At 45.7% G+C, this 16,931-nt stretch overlaps 1 protein-coding gene across 1 annotated transcript in view; it reads left to right on the plus strand.

The window, feature by feature from the left end:
• The window catches only part of nfxl1 (nuclear transcription factor, X-box binding-like 1), a 109,549-nt gene that overhangs the window by 25,925 nt on the left and 66,693 nt on the right, over positions 1–16,931 (plus strand). Inside the window, exons 15-16 of the mRNA XM_042297827.1 lie at positions 3,767–3,855; positions 5,873–5,894. Of these exons, the coding sequence (XP_042153761.1) occupies positions 3,767–3,855; positions 5,873–5,894 (111 nt within the window). The remainder of the gene's footprint in view (positions 1–3,766; positions 3,856–5,872; positions 5,895–16,931) is intronic.

The raw sequence follows: 16,931 nt of genomic DNA on the forward strand, positions 1-16,931 counted from the left end.
GTATAAGTTAGTATAGGGACGAGGTTAGTATAGGGACCGGGTTAGTATAGGGACCGGGTTAGTACAGGTTAGTATAGGGACTGGGTTAGTATAGAGACCGGGTTAATATAGGTTAGTATAGAGACCGGGTTAGTATAGGGACTGGGTTAGTATAGGGACTGGGTTAGTGTAGGGAATGGGTTAGTATAGGGACCAGGTTAGTATAGGGACTGGGTTAGTACAGGTTAGTATAGGGACCGGGTTAGTATAGGGACTGGGTTAGTACAGGTTAGTATAGGGACCGGGTTAGTATAGGGACTGGGTTAGAATAGGGACTGGGTTAGTATAGGGACTGTGTTAGTATAGGGACTGTGTTAGTATAGGGACTGGGTTAGTATAGGGACTGGGTTAGTATAGGGACCGGGTTAGTATAGGTTAGTATAGAGACCGGGTTAGTATAGAGACCGGGTTAGTATAGGGACTGGGTTAGTACAGGTTAGTATAGGGACTGGGTTAGTATAGAGACCGGGTTAATATAGGTTAGTATAGGGACTGGGTTAGTATAGGGACCGGGTTAGTACAGGTTAATATAGGGACTGGGTTAGTATAGGTTCGCATAGGGACTAGGTTAGTATAGGGACTGGGTTAGTACAGGTTAGTATAGGGACCGGGTTAGTATAGAGACCGGGTTAGTATAGGGACTGGGTTAGTATAGGGACCGGGTTAGTATAGGTTAGTATAGGGACTAGGTTAGTATAGGGACTGGGTTAGTATAGGGACCGGGTTAGTATAGGTTAGTATAGGGACCGGGTTAGTATAGAGACCGGGTTAGTATAGAGACCGGGTTAGTATAGGGACCGGGTTAGTATAGGGACCGGGTTAGTACAGGTTAGTATAGGGACTAGGTTAGTATAGGGACTGGGTTAGTATAGGGACCGGGTTAGTATAGGTTAGTATAGGGACTGGGTTAGTATAGAGACCGGGTTAGTATAGAGACCGGGTTAGTACAGGTTAGTATAGGGACTGGGTTAGTATAGAGACCGGGTTAATATAGGTTAGTATAGAGACCGGGTTAATATAGGTTAGTATAGGGACTGGGTTAGTATAGAGACCGGGTTAATATAGGTTAGTATAGAGACCGGGTTAATATAGGTTAGTATAGGGACTGGGTTAGTATAGGGACTGGGTTAGTGTAGGGAATGGGTTAGTATAGGTTAGTATAGGGACTAGGTTAGTATAGGGACTAGGTTAGTATAGGGACTGGGTTAGTATAGGGACCGGGTTAGTATAGGTTAGTATAGGGACTGGGTTAGTATAGAGACCGGGTTAGTATAGAGACCGGGTTAGTATAGGGACCGGGTTAGTATAGGTTAGTATAGGGACTGGGTTAGTATAGGGACCGGGTTAGTATAGGTTAGTATAGGGACTAGGTTAGTATAGGGACTGGGTTAGTATAGGGACCGGGTTAGTATAGGTTAGTATAGGGACTGGGTTAGTATAGAGACCGGGTTAGTATAGAGACCGGGTTAGTATAGAGACCGGGTTAGTATAGGGACCGGGTTAGTACAGGTTAGTATAGGGACTGGGTTAGTATAGAGACCGGGTTAATATAGGTTAGTATAGAGACCGGGTTAATATAGGTTAGTATAGGGACTGGGTTAGTATAGAGACCGGGTTAATATAGGTTAGTATAGAGACCGGGTTAATATAGGTTAGTATAGAGACCGGGTTAATATAGGTTAGTATAGGGACTGGGTTAGTATAGGGACTGGGTTAGTGTAGGGAATGGGTTAGTACAGGTTAGTATAGGGACTGGGTTAGTATAGGGACTGGGTTAGTATAGGGACTGGGTTAGTATAGGGACTGGGTTAGTATAGGGACTGGGTTAGTATAGGTTAGTATAGGGACTGGGTTAGTATAGGGACTGGGTTAGTATAGGGACTGGGTTAGTATAGGGACTGGGTTAGTATAGGGACTGGGTTTATTATAGGGACTGGGTTAGTATAGGTTAGTATAGGGACTAGGTTAGTATAGTGACCGGGTTAGTATAGGGACCGGGTTAGTACAGGTTAGTATAGGGACCGGGTTAGTATAGGGACCGGGTTAGTACAGGTTAGTATAGGGACTGGGTTAGAATAGGGACTGGGTTAGAATAGGGACTGGGTTAGTATAGGGACTGGGTTAGAATAGGGACTGGGTTAGTATATGGACTGGGTTAGTATATGGACTGGGTTAGTATAGGGACTGGGTTAGTATAGGTTAGTATAGGGACTGGGTTAGTATAGGGACTGGGTTAGTATAGGGACTGGGTTAGTATAGGGACTGGGTTAGTATAGGTTAGTATAGGGACTAGGTTAGTATAGGGACCGGGTTAGTATAGGGACCGGGTTAGTACAGGTTAGTATAGGGACCGGGTTAGTATAGGGACCGGGTTAGTACAGGTTAGTATAGGGACCGGGTTAGTACAGGTTAGTATAGGGACTGGGTTAGAATAGGGACTGGGTTAGAATAGGGACTGGGTTAGTATAGGGACTGGGTTAGAATAGGGACTGTGTTAGTATAGGTTAGTATAGGGACTGGGTTAGTATAGGGACTGGGTTAGTATAGGGACTGGGTTAGTATAGGGACTGGGTTAGTATAGGGACTGGGTTAGTATAGGGACTGGGTTAGTATAGGGACTGGGTTAGTATAGGGACTGGGTTAGTATAGGTTAGTATAGGGACTGGGTTAGTATAGGGACTGGGTTAGTATAGGGTCTGGGTTAGTATAGGGACTGGGTTAGTATAGGGACTGGATTAGTATAGGTTAGTATAGGGACTGGGTTAGTATAGGGACTGGGCTAGTATAGGGTCTGGGTTAGTATAGGGACCGGGTTAGTATAGGGACTGGGTTAGTACAGGTTAGTATAGGGACTGGGTTAGTATAGGTTAGTATAGGGACTGGGTTAGTATAGGGACTGGGTTAGTATAGGTTAGTATAGGGACTGGGTTTATTATAGGGACTGGGTTAGTATAGGTTAGTTTAGGGACTGGGTTAGTATAGGGACTGGGTTAGTATAGGGACTGGGTTAGTATAGGGACTGTGTTAGTATAGGGACTGGGTTAGTATAGGGACTGGGTTAGTATAGGGACTGGGTTAGTATAGGTTAGTATAGGGACTGGGTTAGTATAGGGACTGGGTTAGTATAGGTTAGTATAGGGACTGGGTTAGTATAGGTTAGTATAGGGACTGGGTTAGTATAGGTTAGTATAGGGACTGGGTTAGTATAGGGACTGGGTTAGTATAGGTTAGTATAGGGACTGGGTTAGTATAGGGACTGGGTTAGTATAGGTTAGTATAGGGACTGGGTTAGTATAGGGACTGGGTTAGTATAGGGACTGGGTTAGTATAGGGACTGGGTTAGTATAGGGCATGGGTTAGTATAGGGACTGGGTTAGTATAGGGTCTGGGTTAGTATATGGACTGGGTTAGTATAGGGCCTGGGTTAGTATAGGGACTGGGTTAGTATAGGGACTGGGTTAGTATAGGGACTGGGTTAGTATAGGGACTGGGTTAGTATAGGGCATGGGTTAGTATAGGGACTGGGTTAGTATAGGGCCTGGGTTAGTATAGGGACTGGGTTAGTATAGGGAAATGGTTAGTAGTTGGGGAACAGCCTCAGTGTTTTGGTTTACATAATGATTATTAGTTATGTCAGGACCTATCAGAACAGCTGATTCAGGATGTTTATCCTGGACTCCTACATGTATGCTGGGATACTTCCTGTCTCAAACTGCTTGTTTTGCAGGTCCTAGCAGGCCCGTGGGAGCAGTCGTCAGAACCTGCGTTTGTCCGTAAAGCTCTCCCCTGCCCGCCCTGCCTGGTCCCTATACCCACGTATGTTACACACACACACACACACACACAGTAACACATTAACACACACACAGTAACACACACACAGTAACACATTAACACACACACAGTAACACACACACAGTAACACAGTAACACACACACAGTAACACACACACAGTAACACACACACAGTAACACACACACAGTAACACAGACACAGTAACACAGTAACACAGACACAGTAACACAGACACAGTAACACACACACAGTAACACACACACAGTAACACAGTAACACAGTAACACACACACAGTAACACAGACACAGTAACACACACACAGTAACACACACACAGTAACACACACACAGTAACACAGTAACACAGACACAGTAACACACACACAGTAACACACACACAGTAACACATTAACACACACACAGTAACACATTAACACACACACAGTAACACATTAACACACACACAGTAACACACACACAGTAACACACACACAGTAACACATTAACACACACACAGTAACACATTAACACAGACACAGTAACACATTAACACAGACACAGTAACACAGTAACACACACACAGTAACACACACACAGTAACACAGTAACACACACACAGTAACACACACACAGTAACACACACACAGTAACACACACACAGTAACACACACACATTAACACAGACACAGTAACACACACACATTAACACACACACAGTAACACAGTAACACACACACAGTAACACACACACAGTAACACACACACAGTAACACACACACATTAACACACACACAGTAACACATTAACACACACACACAGTAACACATTAACACACACACAGTAACACATTAACACACACACAGTAACACATTAACACACACACAGTAACACATTAACACACACACAGTAACACATTAACACAGACACAGTAACACACACACATTAACACACACACAGTAACACATTAACACACACACAGTAACACATTAACACACACACAGTAACACATTAACACAGACACAGTAACACACACACATTAACACACACACAGTAACACATTAACACACACACAGTAACACATTAACACAGACAGAGTAACACATTAACACACACACAGTAACACATTAACACAGACACAGTAACACAGACACAGTAACACAGACACAGTAACACACACACAGTAACACAGACACAGTAACACAGTAACACACACACAGTAACACAGTAACACACACACAGTAACACAGACACAGTAACACACACACAGTAACACAGACACAGTAACACACACACAGTAACACACACACAGTAACACAGTAACACACACACAGTAACACAGACACAGTAACACAGTAACACAGTAACACATTAACACACACACAGTAACACATTAACACACACACAGTAACACACACACAGTAACACATTAACACACACACAGTAACACAGACACAGTAACACAGTAACACACACACAGTAACACAGTAACATAGTAACACACAGACACAGTAACACAGTAACACACAGACACAGCAACACAGACACAGTAACACACACACAGTAACACACACACACAGTAACACAGACACAGTAACACAGTAACACACACACACAGTAACACAGACACAGTAACACAGTAACACACACACACAGTAACACAGACACAGTAACACAGTAACACACAGACACAGTAACACAGTAACACACAGTAACACAGTAACACAGTAACACAGTAACACACACACAGTAACACAGTTAACAGCGGTTATCCCCCCACGGCCAGCGGTTCCCCCACGGCCAGCGGTTAACCCCCCCTTACACGGCCAGCGGTTAACCCCCCTTACACGGCCAGCGGTTACCCCCACGGCCAGCGGTTACCCCCCACGGCCAGCGGTTACCCCCCACACACTTCACACGGCCAGTGGCGCTCGGGACATGTGGTCATGCTGTGGTCTGATCCTAGAGTGCGTCACTGCGCTGCAGGCAGCTGGATCTGGGGGAGATGCAGACTGAACTCATATTTTCCTCTCTGTACAGGGCCTGTCTTGGAGAGCATGAGGTAAGCTGAGAACTTTTGGTTATTTACTTTTCACATCCCTCCCTCTCCCCTCACCGTGTCCCTCTCCCTCTCCACCGGGTCTCTCCCTCTCTCCTCATCGGGTCTCTCCCTCTCTCCTCATCGGGTCTCTCCCTCTCTCCTCATCGGGTCTCTCCCTCTCTCCTCACTGGGTCTCTCTCCCCCCTCACCGGGTCTCTCTCCCTCCTCACCATCCTCTCTCTCCTCACCGGGTCTCTCCCTCTCTCCTCATCGGGTCTCTCCCTCTCTCCTCATCGGGTCTCTCCCTCTCTCCTCATCGGGTCTCTCCCTCTCTCCTCACTGGGTCTCTCTCCCCCTCACCGGGTCTCTCTCCCTCCTCACCATCCCTCTCTCTCCTCACCGGGTCTCTCCCTCTCTCCACTGGGCTCTCTCTCTCTCTCCACCGGGTCTCTCTCTCGCTCCATCCCTCTCTCCTCATCCCTCTCTCCCTCTCTCCACTGGGTCTCTCTCTCTCTCCACCGGGTCTCTCTCTCGCTCCATCCCTCTCTCCTCACCGGGTCCTCCCTCTCTCCATCGGGTCTCTCCCTCTCTCCTCACCGGGTCTCTCCCTCTCCTCACCGGGTCTCTCCCTCTCTCCATCGGGTCTCTCCCTCTCTCCATCGGGTCTCTCCCTCTCTCCATCGGGTCTCTCCCTCTCTCCTCATCGGGTCTCTCCCTCTCTCCACCATCCCTCTTCACTCCATCCCTCTCTCCTCACCGGGTCTCTCCCTCTCTCCATCCCTCTCCCTCTCTCCATCCCTCTCCCTCTCCATCCCTCTCCCTCTCTCCATCCATTTTTTATTCATTTGTCAAAATTTCAAAATGCCTCAAGAATGGGCTCTCCATCGGGTCTCTCCCTCTCTCCACCGGGTCTCTCTCTTGCTCCATCCCTCTCTCCTCACCGGGTCTCTCCCGCTCTCCATCGGGTCTCTCCCTCTCTCCAGTGATAACCTAAAGGTTGTCAGACCAACAAAAGTCTTGTTTGCTTTTCACATCCCTCCTTCACTCCTTTCCTCATTTCCAAATGTCATGTCATCCCTCTTTCTAGCTTTCTCTCTCTCCCTCTCTGACCTTTCAACCAATGGGAGCTTAACTAAACAGAACAGGAAGAACATAAACAGATTGATCACGAGAAAACATGGGAGTTAACAGAGGGAGGGAGACAGAATAGTAGTGCATCAATCTGACTTGTTCAGGACAGTTTTACTCCTGAACATACTTATGCAAAGAGGTTGAAAACTTACTGACTCAAGACATGTCAATTTTTCATTTTTTTATTCATTTGTCAAAATTTCAAAATGCATCATTTCACCTTGACATGATGGTGGGAAATCTTGTGGAGAGTGGAGGCTGTTATAGCAGCAATGTTCCTACTTCTAGTGGAAAGCCTTCCCAGAAGAGTGGGGGCTGTTATAGCAGCAATGTTCCAACATCTAGTGGAAAGCCTTCCCAGAAGAGTAGAGGCTGTTATAGCAGCAATGTTCCAACATCTAGTGGAAAGCCTTCCCAGAAGAGTGGAGGCTGTTATAGCAGCAATGTTCCTACATCTAGTGGAAAGCCTTCCCAGAAGAGTGGAGGCTGTTATAGCAGCAATGTTCCAACATCTAGTGGAAAGCCTTCCCAGAAGAGTAGAGGCTGTTATAGCAGCAATGTACCTACATCTAGTGGAAAGCCTTCCCAGAAGAGTAGAGGCTGTTATAGCAGCAATGTTCCAACATCTAGTGGAAAGCCTTCCCAGAAGAGTAGAGGCTGTTATAGCAGCAATGTTCCTACATCTAGTGGAAAGCCTTCCCAGAAGAGTGGAGGCTGTTATAGCAGCAATGTTCCTACATCTAGGGAAAGCCTTCCCAGAAGAGTGGAGGCTGTTATAGCAGCAATGTTCCAACATCTAGTGGAAAGCCTTCCCAGAAGAGTAGAGGCTGTTATAGCAGCAATGTTCCAACATCTAGTGGAAAGCCTTCCCAGAAGAGTGGAGGCTGTTATAGCAGCAATGTTCCAACATCTAGTGGAAAGCCTTCCCAGAAGAGTGGAGGCTGTTATAGCAGCAATGTTCCAACATCTAGTGGAAAGCCTTCCCAGAAGAGTGGAGGCTGTTATAGCAGCAATGTTCCAACATCTAGTGGAAAGCCTTCCCAGAAGAGTGGAGGCTGTTATAGCAGCAATGTTCCAACATCTAGTGGAAAGCCTTCCCAGAAGAGTGGAGGCTGTTATAGCAGCAATGTTCCAACATCTAGTGGAAAGCCTTCCCAGAAGAGTGGAGGCTGTTATAGCAGCAATGTTCCTACATCTAGTGGAAAGCCTTCCCAGAAGAGTGGAGGCTGTTATAGCAGCAAAGGGGGGACAAACTCCATATTAATGGCCATGATTTTGGAATGAGATGTTCAATGAGCAGGTGTCCACATACTTTTGTTCACGTAGTGTACACAAACACACACAATGTGTGTGTTTGCACACATTTTCATTTGTAAACTTCTCTGGGATCGTTCGAGGCGGTAGCATCCCACCTCGTCAACAGCCAGTGAAATTGCAGGGCACCAAATTCAAAACAACAGAAATCTCATAATTAAAATTCCTCAAACATGTTGTTGTAAATCCAGCCACAGTGTCCGATTTCAAAAGGCTTTACGACGAAAGCAAACCAAACGATTGTTAGGTCAGAGCCAAGTCACAGAAAAACACAGCCATTTTTCCAGCCAAAGAGAGGAGTCACAAAAATCAGAAATAGAGACAAAATTAATCACTAACCTTTGATGATCTTCATCAGTTGACACTCATAGGACTTCATGTTACACAATACATTTATGTTTTGTTCGATAAAGTTCATATTTATATCCAAAAATCTCAGTTTTCATTGGCGTGTTCAGTAGTTCCAAAACATCCAGTGATTTTGCAGGGAGCCACATCAATTTACAGAAATACTCATAATAAACATTGATAAAAGATACAACTATTACACATGGAATTTTAGATCCACTTCTCCTCAACCGCTGTGTCAGAGTTTAAAAAAAACTATATGGAAAAAGCACACCATGCAATAAGTACAGCGCTCAGACAACAAAACAAGCCATACAGATATCAGAAGTCAGAAATACCATTGTAAATATTCACTTACCTTTGATGATCTTCATCAGAATGCACTCCCAGGAATCCCAGTCCACAATAAATGTTTGTTTTGTTCGATAAAGTCCATTTATGTCTAAATACCTCCTTTTTGTTAGTGCGTTTAGCGCATAAATTCATGAGGCGTGACACTAGGTCCAGACGAAAAGTCAAAAGGTTCCGTTACAGTGGACGCCTTAGGAAGTGCAATATGACCCCATAGACACTGTATATTTGATAAGCAATGACTTGGAAAAACTACAAAACTCAGATTTCCTACTTCCTGGTTGGATTTTTTTCTCAGGTTTTTGCCTGTCATATGAGTTCTGTTATACTCACAGACATCATTCAAACAGTTTTAGAAACTTCAGTGTTTTCTATCCAAATATACTAATTATATGCATATTCTAGCTTTTATACCTTTTTATCCAAGCTACTCAATACTGCCCCCCAGTCCCAAATAAGTTAATTTGAATGATTTTAATGATGGTCTAGGAACAGTGGGTTAACTGTGACGGTCTAGTGGGTTAACTGTGACGGAACAGTGGGTTAACTGTGACGGAACAGTGGGTTAGCTGTGACGGAACAGTGGGTTAGCTGTGACGGAACAGTGGGTTAGCTGTGACGGAACAGTGGGTTAGCTGTGACGGAACAGTGGGTTAGCTGTGACGGAACAGTGGGTTAACTGTGACGGTCTAGTGGGTTAACTGTGACGGAACAGTGGGTTAGCTGTGACGGTCTAGTGGGTTAGCTGTGACGGTCTAGTGGGTTAACTGTGACGGTCTAGTGGGTTAACTGTGACGGTCTAGTGGGTTAACTACCTTGTTCAGAACGACAGATTTTGACCTTGTCAGCTCGGGGATTCGATCTAGCAAACTTTCAGTTACTGGCCCAATGCGCTAACCACAAGACTACCTACTGCCCCTATTTGATAGACTACCTGCTGCCCCTATTTGATAGACTACCTGCTGCCCCTATTTGATAGACTACCCGCTGCCCCTATTTGATAGACTACCCGGGCCCCTATTTGATAGACTACCCGCTGCCCCTATTTGATAGACTACCCGCTGCCCCTATTTGATAGACTACCCGCTGCCCCTATTTGATAGACTACCCGCTGCCCCTATTTGATAGACTACCCGCTGCCCCTATTTGATAGACTACCCGCTGCCCCTATTTGATAGACTACCCGCTGCCCCTATTTGATAGACTACCCGCTGCCCCTATTTGATAGACTACCCGCCGCCCCTATTTGATAGACTACCCGCCTGCCCCTTTTTGATAGACTACCCGCCGCCCCTATTTGATAGACTACCCGCCGCCCCTATTTGATAGACTACCCGCCGCCCCTATTTGATAGACTACCCGCCGCCCCTATTTGATAGACTACCCGCCGCCCCTATTTGATAGACTACCCGCGCCCCTATTTGATAGACTACCCGCCGCCCCTATTTGATAGACTACCCGCGCCCCTATTTGATAGACTACCCGCCGCCCCTATTTGATAGACTACCTGCCGCCCCTATTTGATAGACTACCCGCCGCCCCTATTTGATAGACTACCCGCCGCCCCTATTTGATAGACTACCCGCCGCCCCTATTTGATAGACTACCCGCCGCCCCTATTTGATAGACTACCCGCCGCCCCTATTTGATAGACTACCCGCCGCCCCTATTTGATAGACTACCTGCCGCCCCTATTTGATAGACTACCCTATTTGATAGACTACCTGCCGCCCCTATTTGATAGACTACCTGCCGCTCCTATTTGATAGACTACCCGCCGCCCCTATTTGATAGACTACCCGCCGCCCCTATTTGATAGACTACCCGCCGCCCCTATTTGATAGACTACCCGCCGCCCCTATTTGATAGACTACCCGCCGCCCCTATTTGATAGACTACCCGCCGCCCCTATTTGATAGACTACCCGCCGCCCCTATTTGATAGACTACCCGCCGCCCCTATTTGATAGACTACCCGCCGCCCCTATTTGATAGACTACCGCCGCCCCTATTTGATAGACTACCTGCCGCCCCTATTTGATAGACTACCTGCCGCCCCTATTTGATAGACTACCTGCCGCCCCTATTTGATAGACTACCTGCCGCCCCTATTTGATAGACTACCTGCCGCCCCTATTTGATAGACTACCCGCCGCCCCTATTTGATAGACTACCCGCCGCCCCTATTTGATAGACTACCTGCCGCCCCTATTTGATAAAGCAGACTCCCCCATGGTTAGATATTAACATCATAAACAAGATGATCAGGACAATCAGTAGTGAAAAGTGGGGTGGGTGAGCTTGAAGGGTGGGGTTGGATTAGAAATGAACATCAGTAACAACCAGGATGAAGGGTGGGGTTGGATTAGAAATGAACATCAGTAACAACCAGGATGAAGGGTGGGGTTGGATTAGAAATGAACATCAGTAACAACCAGGATGAAGGGTGGGGTTGGATTAGAAATGAACATCAGTAACAACCAGGATGAAGGGTGGGGTTGGATTAGAAATGAACATCAGTAACAACCAGGATGAAGGGTGGGGTTGGATTAGAAATGAACATCAGTAACAACCAGGATGAAGGGTGGGGTTGGATTAGAAATGAACATCAGTAACAACCAGGATGAAGGGTGGGGTTGGATTAGAAATGAACATCAGTAACAACCAGGATGAAGGGTGGGGTTGGATTAGAAATGAACATCAGTCAGAATAAGGAAAACATCATGGACAATAGCGTTAACAATAACAGCAATGTCAGGTTTTTCTGTTTCAATTCTGTTCTCTCTCTGTATCTCTTCTCTCTCTCTCTGTCTCTATCCTGTTCTCTCTATCCCTGTCTCCTCTCTCTCTGTCTCTCTATCTGTCCGTCTCTGTCCCTGTCTCCTCTCTCTCTGTATCTCTTCTCTCTCTCTGTCTCTATCCTGTTCTCTCTATCCCTGTCTCCTCTCTCTCTGTCCCTGTCTCCTCTCTCTCTGTCCCTGTCTCCTCTCTCTCTGTATCTCTTCTCTCTCTCTGTCTCTATCCTGTTCTCTCTATCCCTGTCTCTCTCTCTCTGTCCCTGTCTCCTCTCTCTCTGTCCCTGTCTCCTCTCTCTCTGTATCTCTTCTCTCTCTCTGTCTCTATCCTGTTCTCTCTGTCCCTGTCTCCTCTCTCTCTGTCCCTGTCTCCTCTCTCTCTGTCCCTGTCTCCTCTCTCTCTGTCCCTGTCTCCTCTCTCTGTCTCTGTCTGTCTCTCTCTCTCTGTATCTCTCTATCCTCTGTCTCTATCCTGTTCTCTCTATCCCTGTCTCCTCTCTCTCTGTCCCTGTCTCCTCTCTCTCTGTCCCTGTCTCCTCTCTCTCTGTCCCTGTCTCCTCTCTCTCTCTGTCCCTGTCTCCCTCTCTCTATCCCTGTCTCCTCTCTCTCTATCCCTGTCTCTCTCTCTCTCTGTCCCTGTCTCCTCTCTCTCTGTCCCTGTCTCCTCTCTCTCTGTATCTCTTCTCAATTCAATTCAATTCAATTCAAGGGCTTTATTGGCATGGGAAACATGTGTTAACATTGCCAAAGCAAGTGAGGTAGACAACATACAAAGTGAATATATAAAGTGAAAAACAACAAAAATTAACAGTAAACATTACACATACAGAAGTTTCAAAACAGTAAAGACATTACAAATGTCATATTATATATATATATACAGTGTTCTAACAATGTACAAATGGCTAAAGGACACAAGATAAAATAAATAAGCATAAATATGGGTTGTATTTACAATGGTGTTTGTTCTTCACTGGTTGCCCTTTTCTCGTGGCAACAGGTCACAAATCTTGCTGCTGTGATGGCACACTGTGGAATTTCACCCAGTAGATATGGGAGTTTTTCAAAATTGGATTTGTTTTCGAATTCTTTGTGGATCTGTGTAATCTGAGGGAAATATGTCTCTCTAATATGGTCATACATTGGGCAGGAGGTTAGGAAGTGCAGCTCAGTTTCCACCTCATTTTGTGGGCAGTGAGCACATAGCCTGTCTTCTCTTGAGAGCCATGTCTGCCTACGGCGGCCTTTCTCAATAGCAAGGCTATGCTCACTGAGTCTGTACATAGTCAAGGCTTTCCTTAATTTTGGGTCAGTCACAGTGGTCAGGTATTCTGCCGCTGTGTACTCTCTGTGTAGGGCCAAATAGCATTCTAGTTTGCTCTGTTTTTTTGTTAATTCTTTCCAATGTGTTAAGTAGTTATCTTTTTGTTTTCTCATGATTTGGTTGGGTCTAATTGTGCTGCTGTCCTGGGGCTCTGTAGTGTGTGTTTGTGTTTGTGAACAGAGCCCCAGGACCAGCTTGCTTAGGGGACTCTTCTCCAGGATCATCTCTCTGTAGGTGATGGCTTTGTTATGGAAGGTTTGGGAATCGCTTCCTTTTAGGTGGTTGTAGAATTTAACAGCTCTTTTCTGGATGTTGATAATTAGTGGGTATCGGCCTAATTCTGCTCTGCATTATTTGGTGTTCTACGTTGTACACAGAGGATATTTTTGCAGAATTCTGCGTGCAGAGTCTCAATTTGGTGTTTGTCCCATTTTGTGAAGTCTTGGTTGGTGAGCGGACCCCAGACCTCACAACCATAAAGGGCAATGGGCTCTATGACTGATTCAAGTATTTTTAGCCAGATCCTAATTGGTATGTTGAAATTTATGTTTCTTTTGATGGCATAGAATGCCCTTCTTGCCTTGTCTCTCAGATCGTTCACAGCTTTGTGGAAGTTACCTGTGGTGCTGATGTTTAGGCCAAGGTATGTATAGTTTTTGTGTGCTCTAGGGCAACAGTGTCTAGATGGAATTTGTATTTGTGGTCCTGGTGACTGGACCTTTTTTGGAACACCATTATTTTGGTCTTACTGAGATTTACTGTCAGGGCCCAGGTCTGACAGAATCTGTGCATAAGATCTAGGTGCTGCTGTAGGCCCTCCTTGGTTGGTGACAGAAGCACCAGATCATCAGCAAACAGCAGACATTTGACTTCGGATTCTAGCAGGGGGAGGCCGGGTGCTGCAGACTTTTCTAGTGCCCTCGCCAATTCGTTGATATATATGTTGAAGAGGGTGGGGCTTAAGCTGCATCCCTGTCTAACCCCACAACCCTGTGTGAAGAAATGTGTGTGTTTTTTGCCAATTTTAACCGCACACTTGTTGTTTGTGTACATGGATTTTATAATGTCGTATGTTTTACCCCCAACACCACTTTCCATCAGTTTGTATAGCAGACCCTCATGCCAGATTGAGTCGAAGGCTTTTTTTTGAAATCAACAAAGCATGAGAAGACTTTGCCTTTGTTTTGGTTTGTTTGATTGTCAATTAGGGTGTGCAGGGTGAATACATGGTCTGTTGTACGGTAATTTGGTAAAAAGCCAATTTGACATTTGCTCAGTACATTGTTTTCATTGAGGAAATGTATGAGTCTGCTGTTAATAATAATGCAGAGGATTTTCCCAAGGTTACTGTTGACACATATTCCACGGTAGTTATTGGGGTCAAATTTGTCTCCACTTTTGTGGATTGGGGTGATCAGTCCTTGGTTCCAAATATTGGGGAAGATGCCAGAGCTAAGTATGATGTTAAAGAGTTTTAGTATAGCCAATTGGAATTTGTTGTCTGTATATTTGATCATTTCATTGAGGATACCATCAACACCACAGGCCTTTTTGGGTTGGAGGGTTTTTATTTTGTCCTGTAACTCGTTCAATGTAATTGGAGAATCCAGTGGGTTCTGGTAGTCTTTAATAGTTGATTCTAAGATCTGTGTTTGATCATGTATATGTTTTTGCTCTTTATTCTTTGTTATAGAGCCAAAAAGATTGGAGAAGTGGTTTACCCATACATCTCCATTTTGGATAGATAATTCTTCGTGTTGTTGTTTGTTTAGTGTTTTCCAATTTTCCCAGAAGTGGTTAGAGTCTATGGATTCTTCAATTATTTTGAGCTGATTTCTGACATGCTGTTCCTTCTTTTTCCGTAGTGTATTTCTGTATTGTTTTAGTGATTCACCATAGTGAAGGCGTAGACTCAGGTTTTCCGGGTCTCTATGTTTTTGGTTGGACAGGTTTCTCAATTTCTTTCTTAGATTTTTGCATTCTTCATCAAACCATTTGTCATTATTGTTAATTTTCTTCGGTTTTCTATTTGAGTTTTTAGATTTGATAGGGAAGCTGAGAGGTCAAATATACTGTTAAGATTTTCTACTGCCATGTTTACACCTTCACTATTACAGTGGAACGTTTTACCCAGGAAATTGTCTAAGAGGGATTGAATTTGTTGTTGCCTAATTGTTTTTTGGTAGGTTTCCAAACTGCATTCCTTCCATCTATAGCATTTCTTAACGTTACTCAGTTCCTTTGGCTTTGATGCCTCATGATTGAGTATTGCTCTGTTTAAGTAGACTGTGATTTTGCTGTGGTCTGATAGGGGTGTCAGTGGGCTGACTGTGAACGCTCTGAGAGACTCTGGGTTGAGGTCAGGGGCTGACTGTGAACGCTCTGAGAGACTCTGGGTTGAGGTCAGGGGGCTGACTGTGAACGCTCTGAGAGACTCTGGGTTGAGGTCAGGGGCTGACTGTGAACGCTCTGAGAGACTCTGGGTTGAGGTCAGTGATAAAGTAGTCTACAGTACTACTGCCAAGAGAGCTATAGGTGTACCTACCATAGGAGTCCCCTCGAAGCCTACCGTTGACTATGTACATACCCAGCGTGCGACAGAGCTGCAGGAGTTGTGACCCGTTTTTGTTGGTTATGTTGTCATAGTTGTGCCTAGGGGGGCATATGGGGGAGGGAATGCTGTCACCTCCAGGCAGGTGTTTGTCCCCCTGTGTGCTGAGGGTGTCAGGTTCTTGTCCGGTTCTGGCATTTAGGTCACCACAGACTAGTACATGTCCCTGGGCCTGGAAATTATTGATTTCCCCCTCCAGGATGGAGAAGCTGTCTTCATTAAAATATGGGGATTCTAGTGGGGGATATAGGTAGCACACAGGAGGACATTTTTCTCTGTTAGGATAATTTCTTTTTGAATTTCTAGCCAAATGTAGAATGTTCCTGTTTTGATTAATTTAATGGAGTGGGTTAGGTCTGCTCTATACCAAATTAGCATACCCCCTGAGTCCCTTCCCTGTTTCACACCTGGTAGTTTGGTGGATGGGACTACCAGCTCTCTGTAACCTAGAGGGCAACCAGTGGGTCCATCTCCTCTATACCAGGTTTCTTGCAGGATGACAATGTCTGTATTACCGATTTCTTTGGTGAAGTCCGGGTTTCTGCTCTTTAGGCTAAAGGCAGATGACCTCAGGCCTTGGATATTCCAGGATAATATAGTGAAGGCTTTTTGTTCCATAGAGTGTCCAATGTTGTTGGTCGTGGTTTAGCCTCAGGCCAGTAAGTGTGAGCAGAGCCTGCTGAGCATCTGGTACATGCCATTGGCTTGGGGTAGTGTAAGAGTGGGGGTTGGGACTGTTTGCCCGCTCACTACCTGGGCGTATGTGTGGCTTCCATGTGGAGGCCCTCTTTGCGGGGGTGGGGTGCATGGGGTGGGCAGGAGTGGCATAGGTCTGATCTGAGGGGGCCTAAATGGAGTGTGGGCATGGTTGACGTGGGGGGGTGTTGATTGGTTGGGGTGGGGGTGTGGATGTGTCTGGGTGTACTGTGGTCTGGATGTAGTTCCTCTTGGCGTGGGTCCTCTATGTGTAGGTCCAGGGGGAGGTCCTGCAGATCTGGGAGGGTGTCTCGCTGGTCTCGCTGGTCTGGGTGGGGTGTCTATTGATCTGTTGCTCCTGTGTGAAGTGTTGGGGATACGTTTGAGAGCGATGTCCTTTAGAGTCCGGGCAAAGGTGGGCACTGCTGCCTTGTAGAGGTGGACCTGGTCATAGAGGCTGTTCAAGTCCAGGGTGGAGTGGTGGGCCAG

The sequence above is a fragment of the Oncorhynchus tshawytscha genome, linkage group LG15 (assembly GCF_018296145.1).
Source record: "Oncorhynchus tshawytscha isolate Ot180627B linkage group LG15, Otsh_v2.0, whole genome shotgun sequence".
NCBI classification, from domain to species: domain Eukaryota; kingdom Metazoa; phylum Chordata; class Actinopteri; order Salmoniformes; family Salmonidae; genus Oncorhynchus; species Oncorhynchus tshawytscha.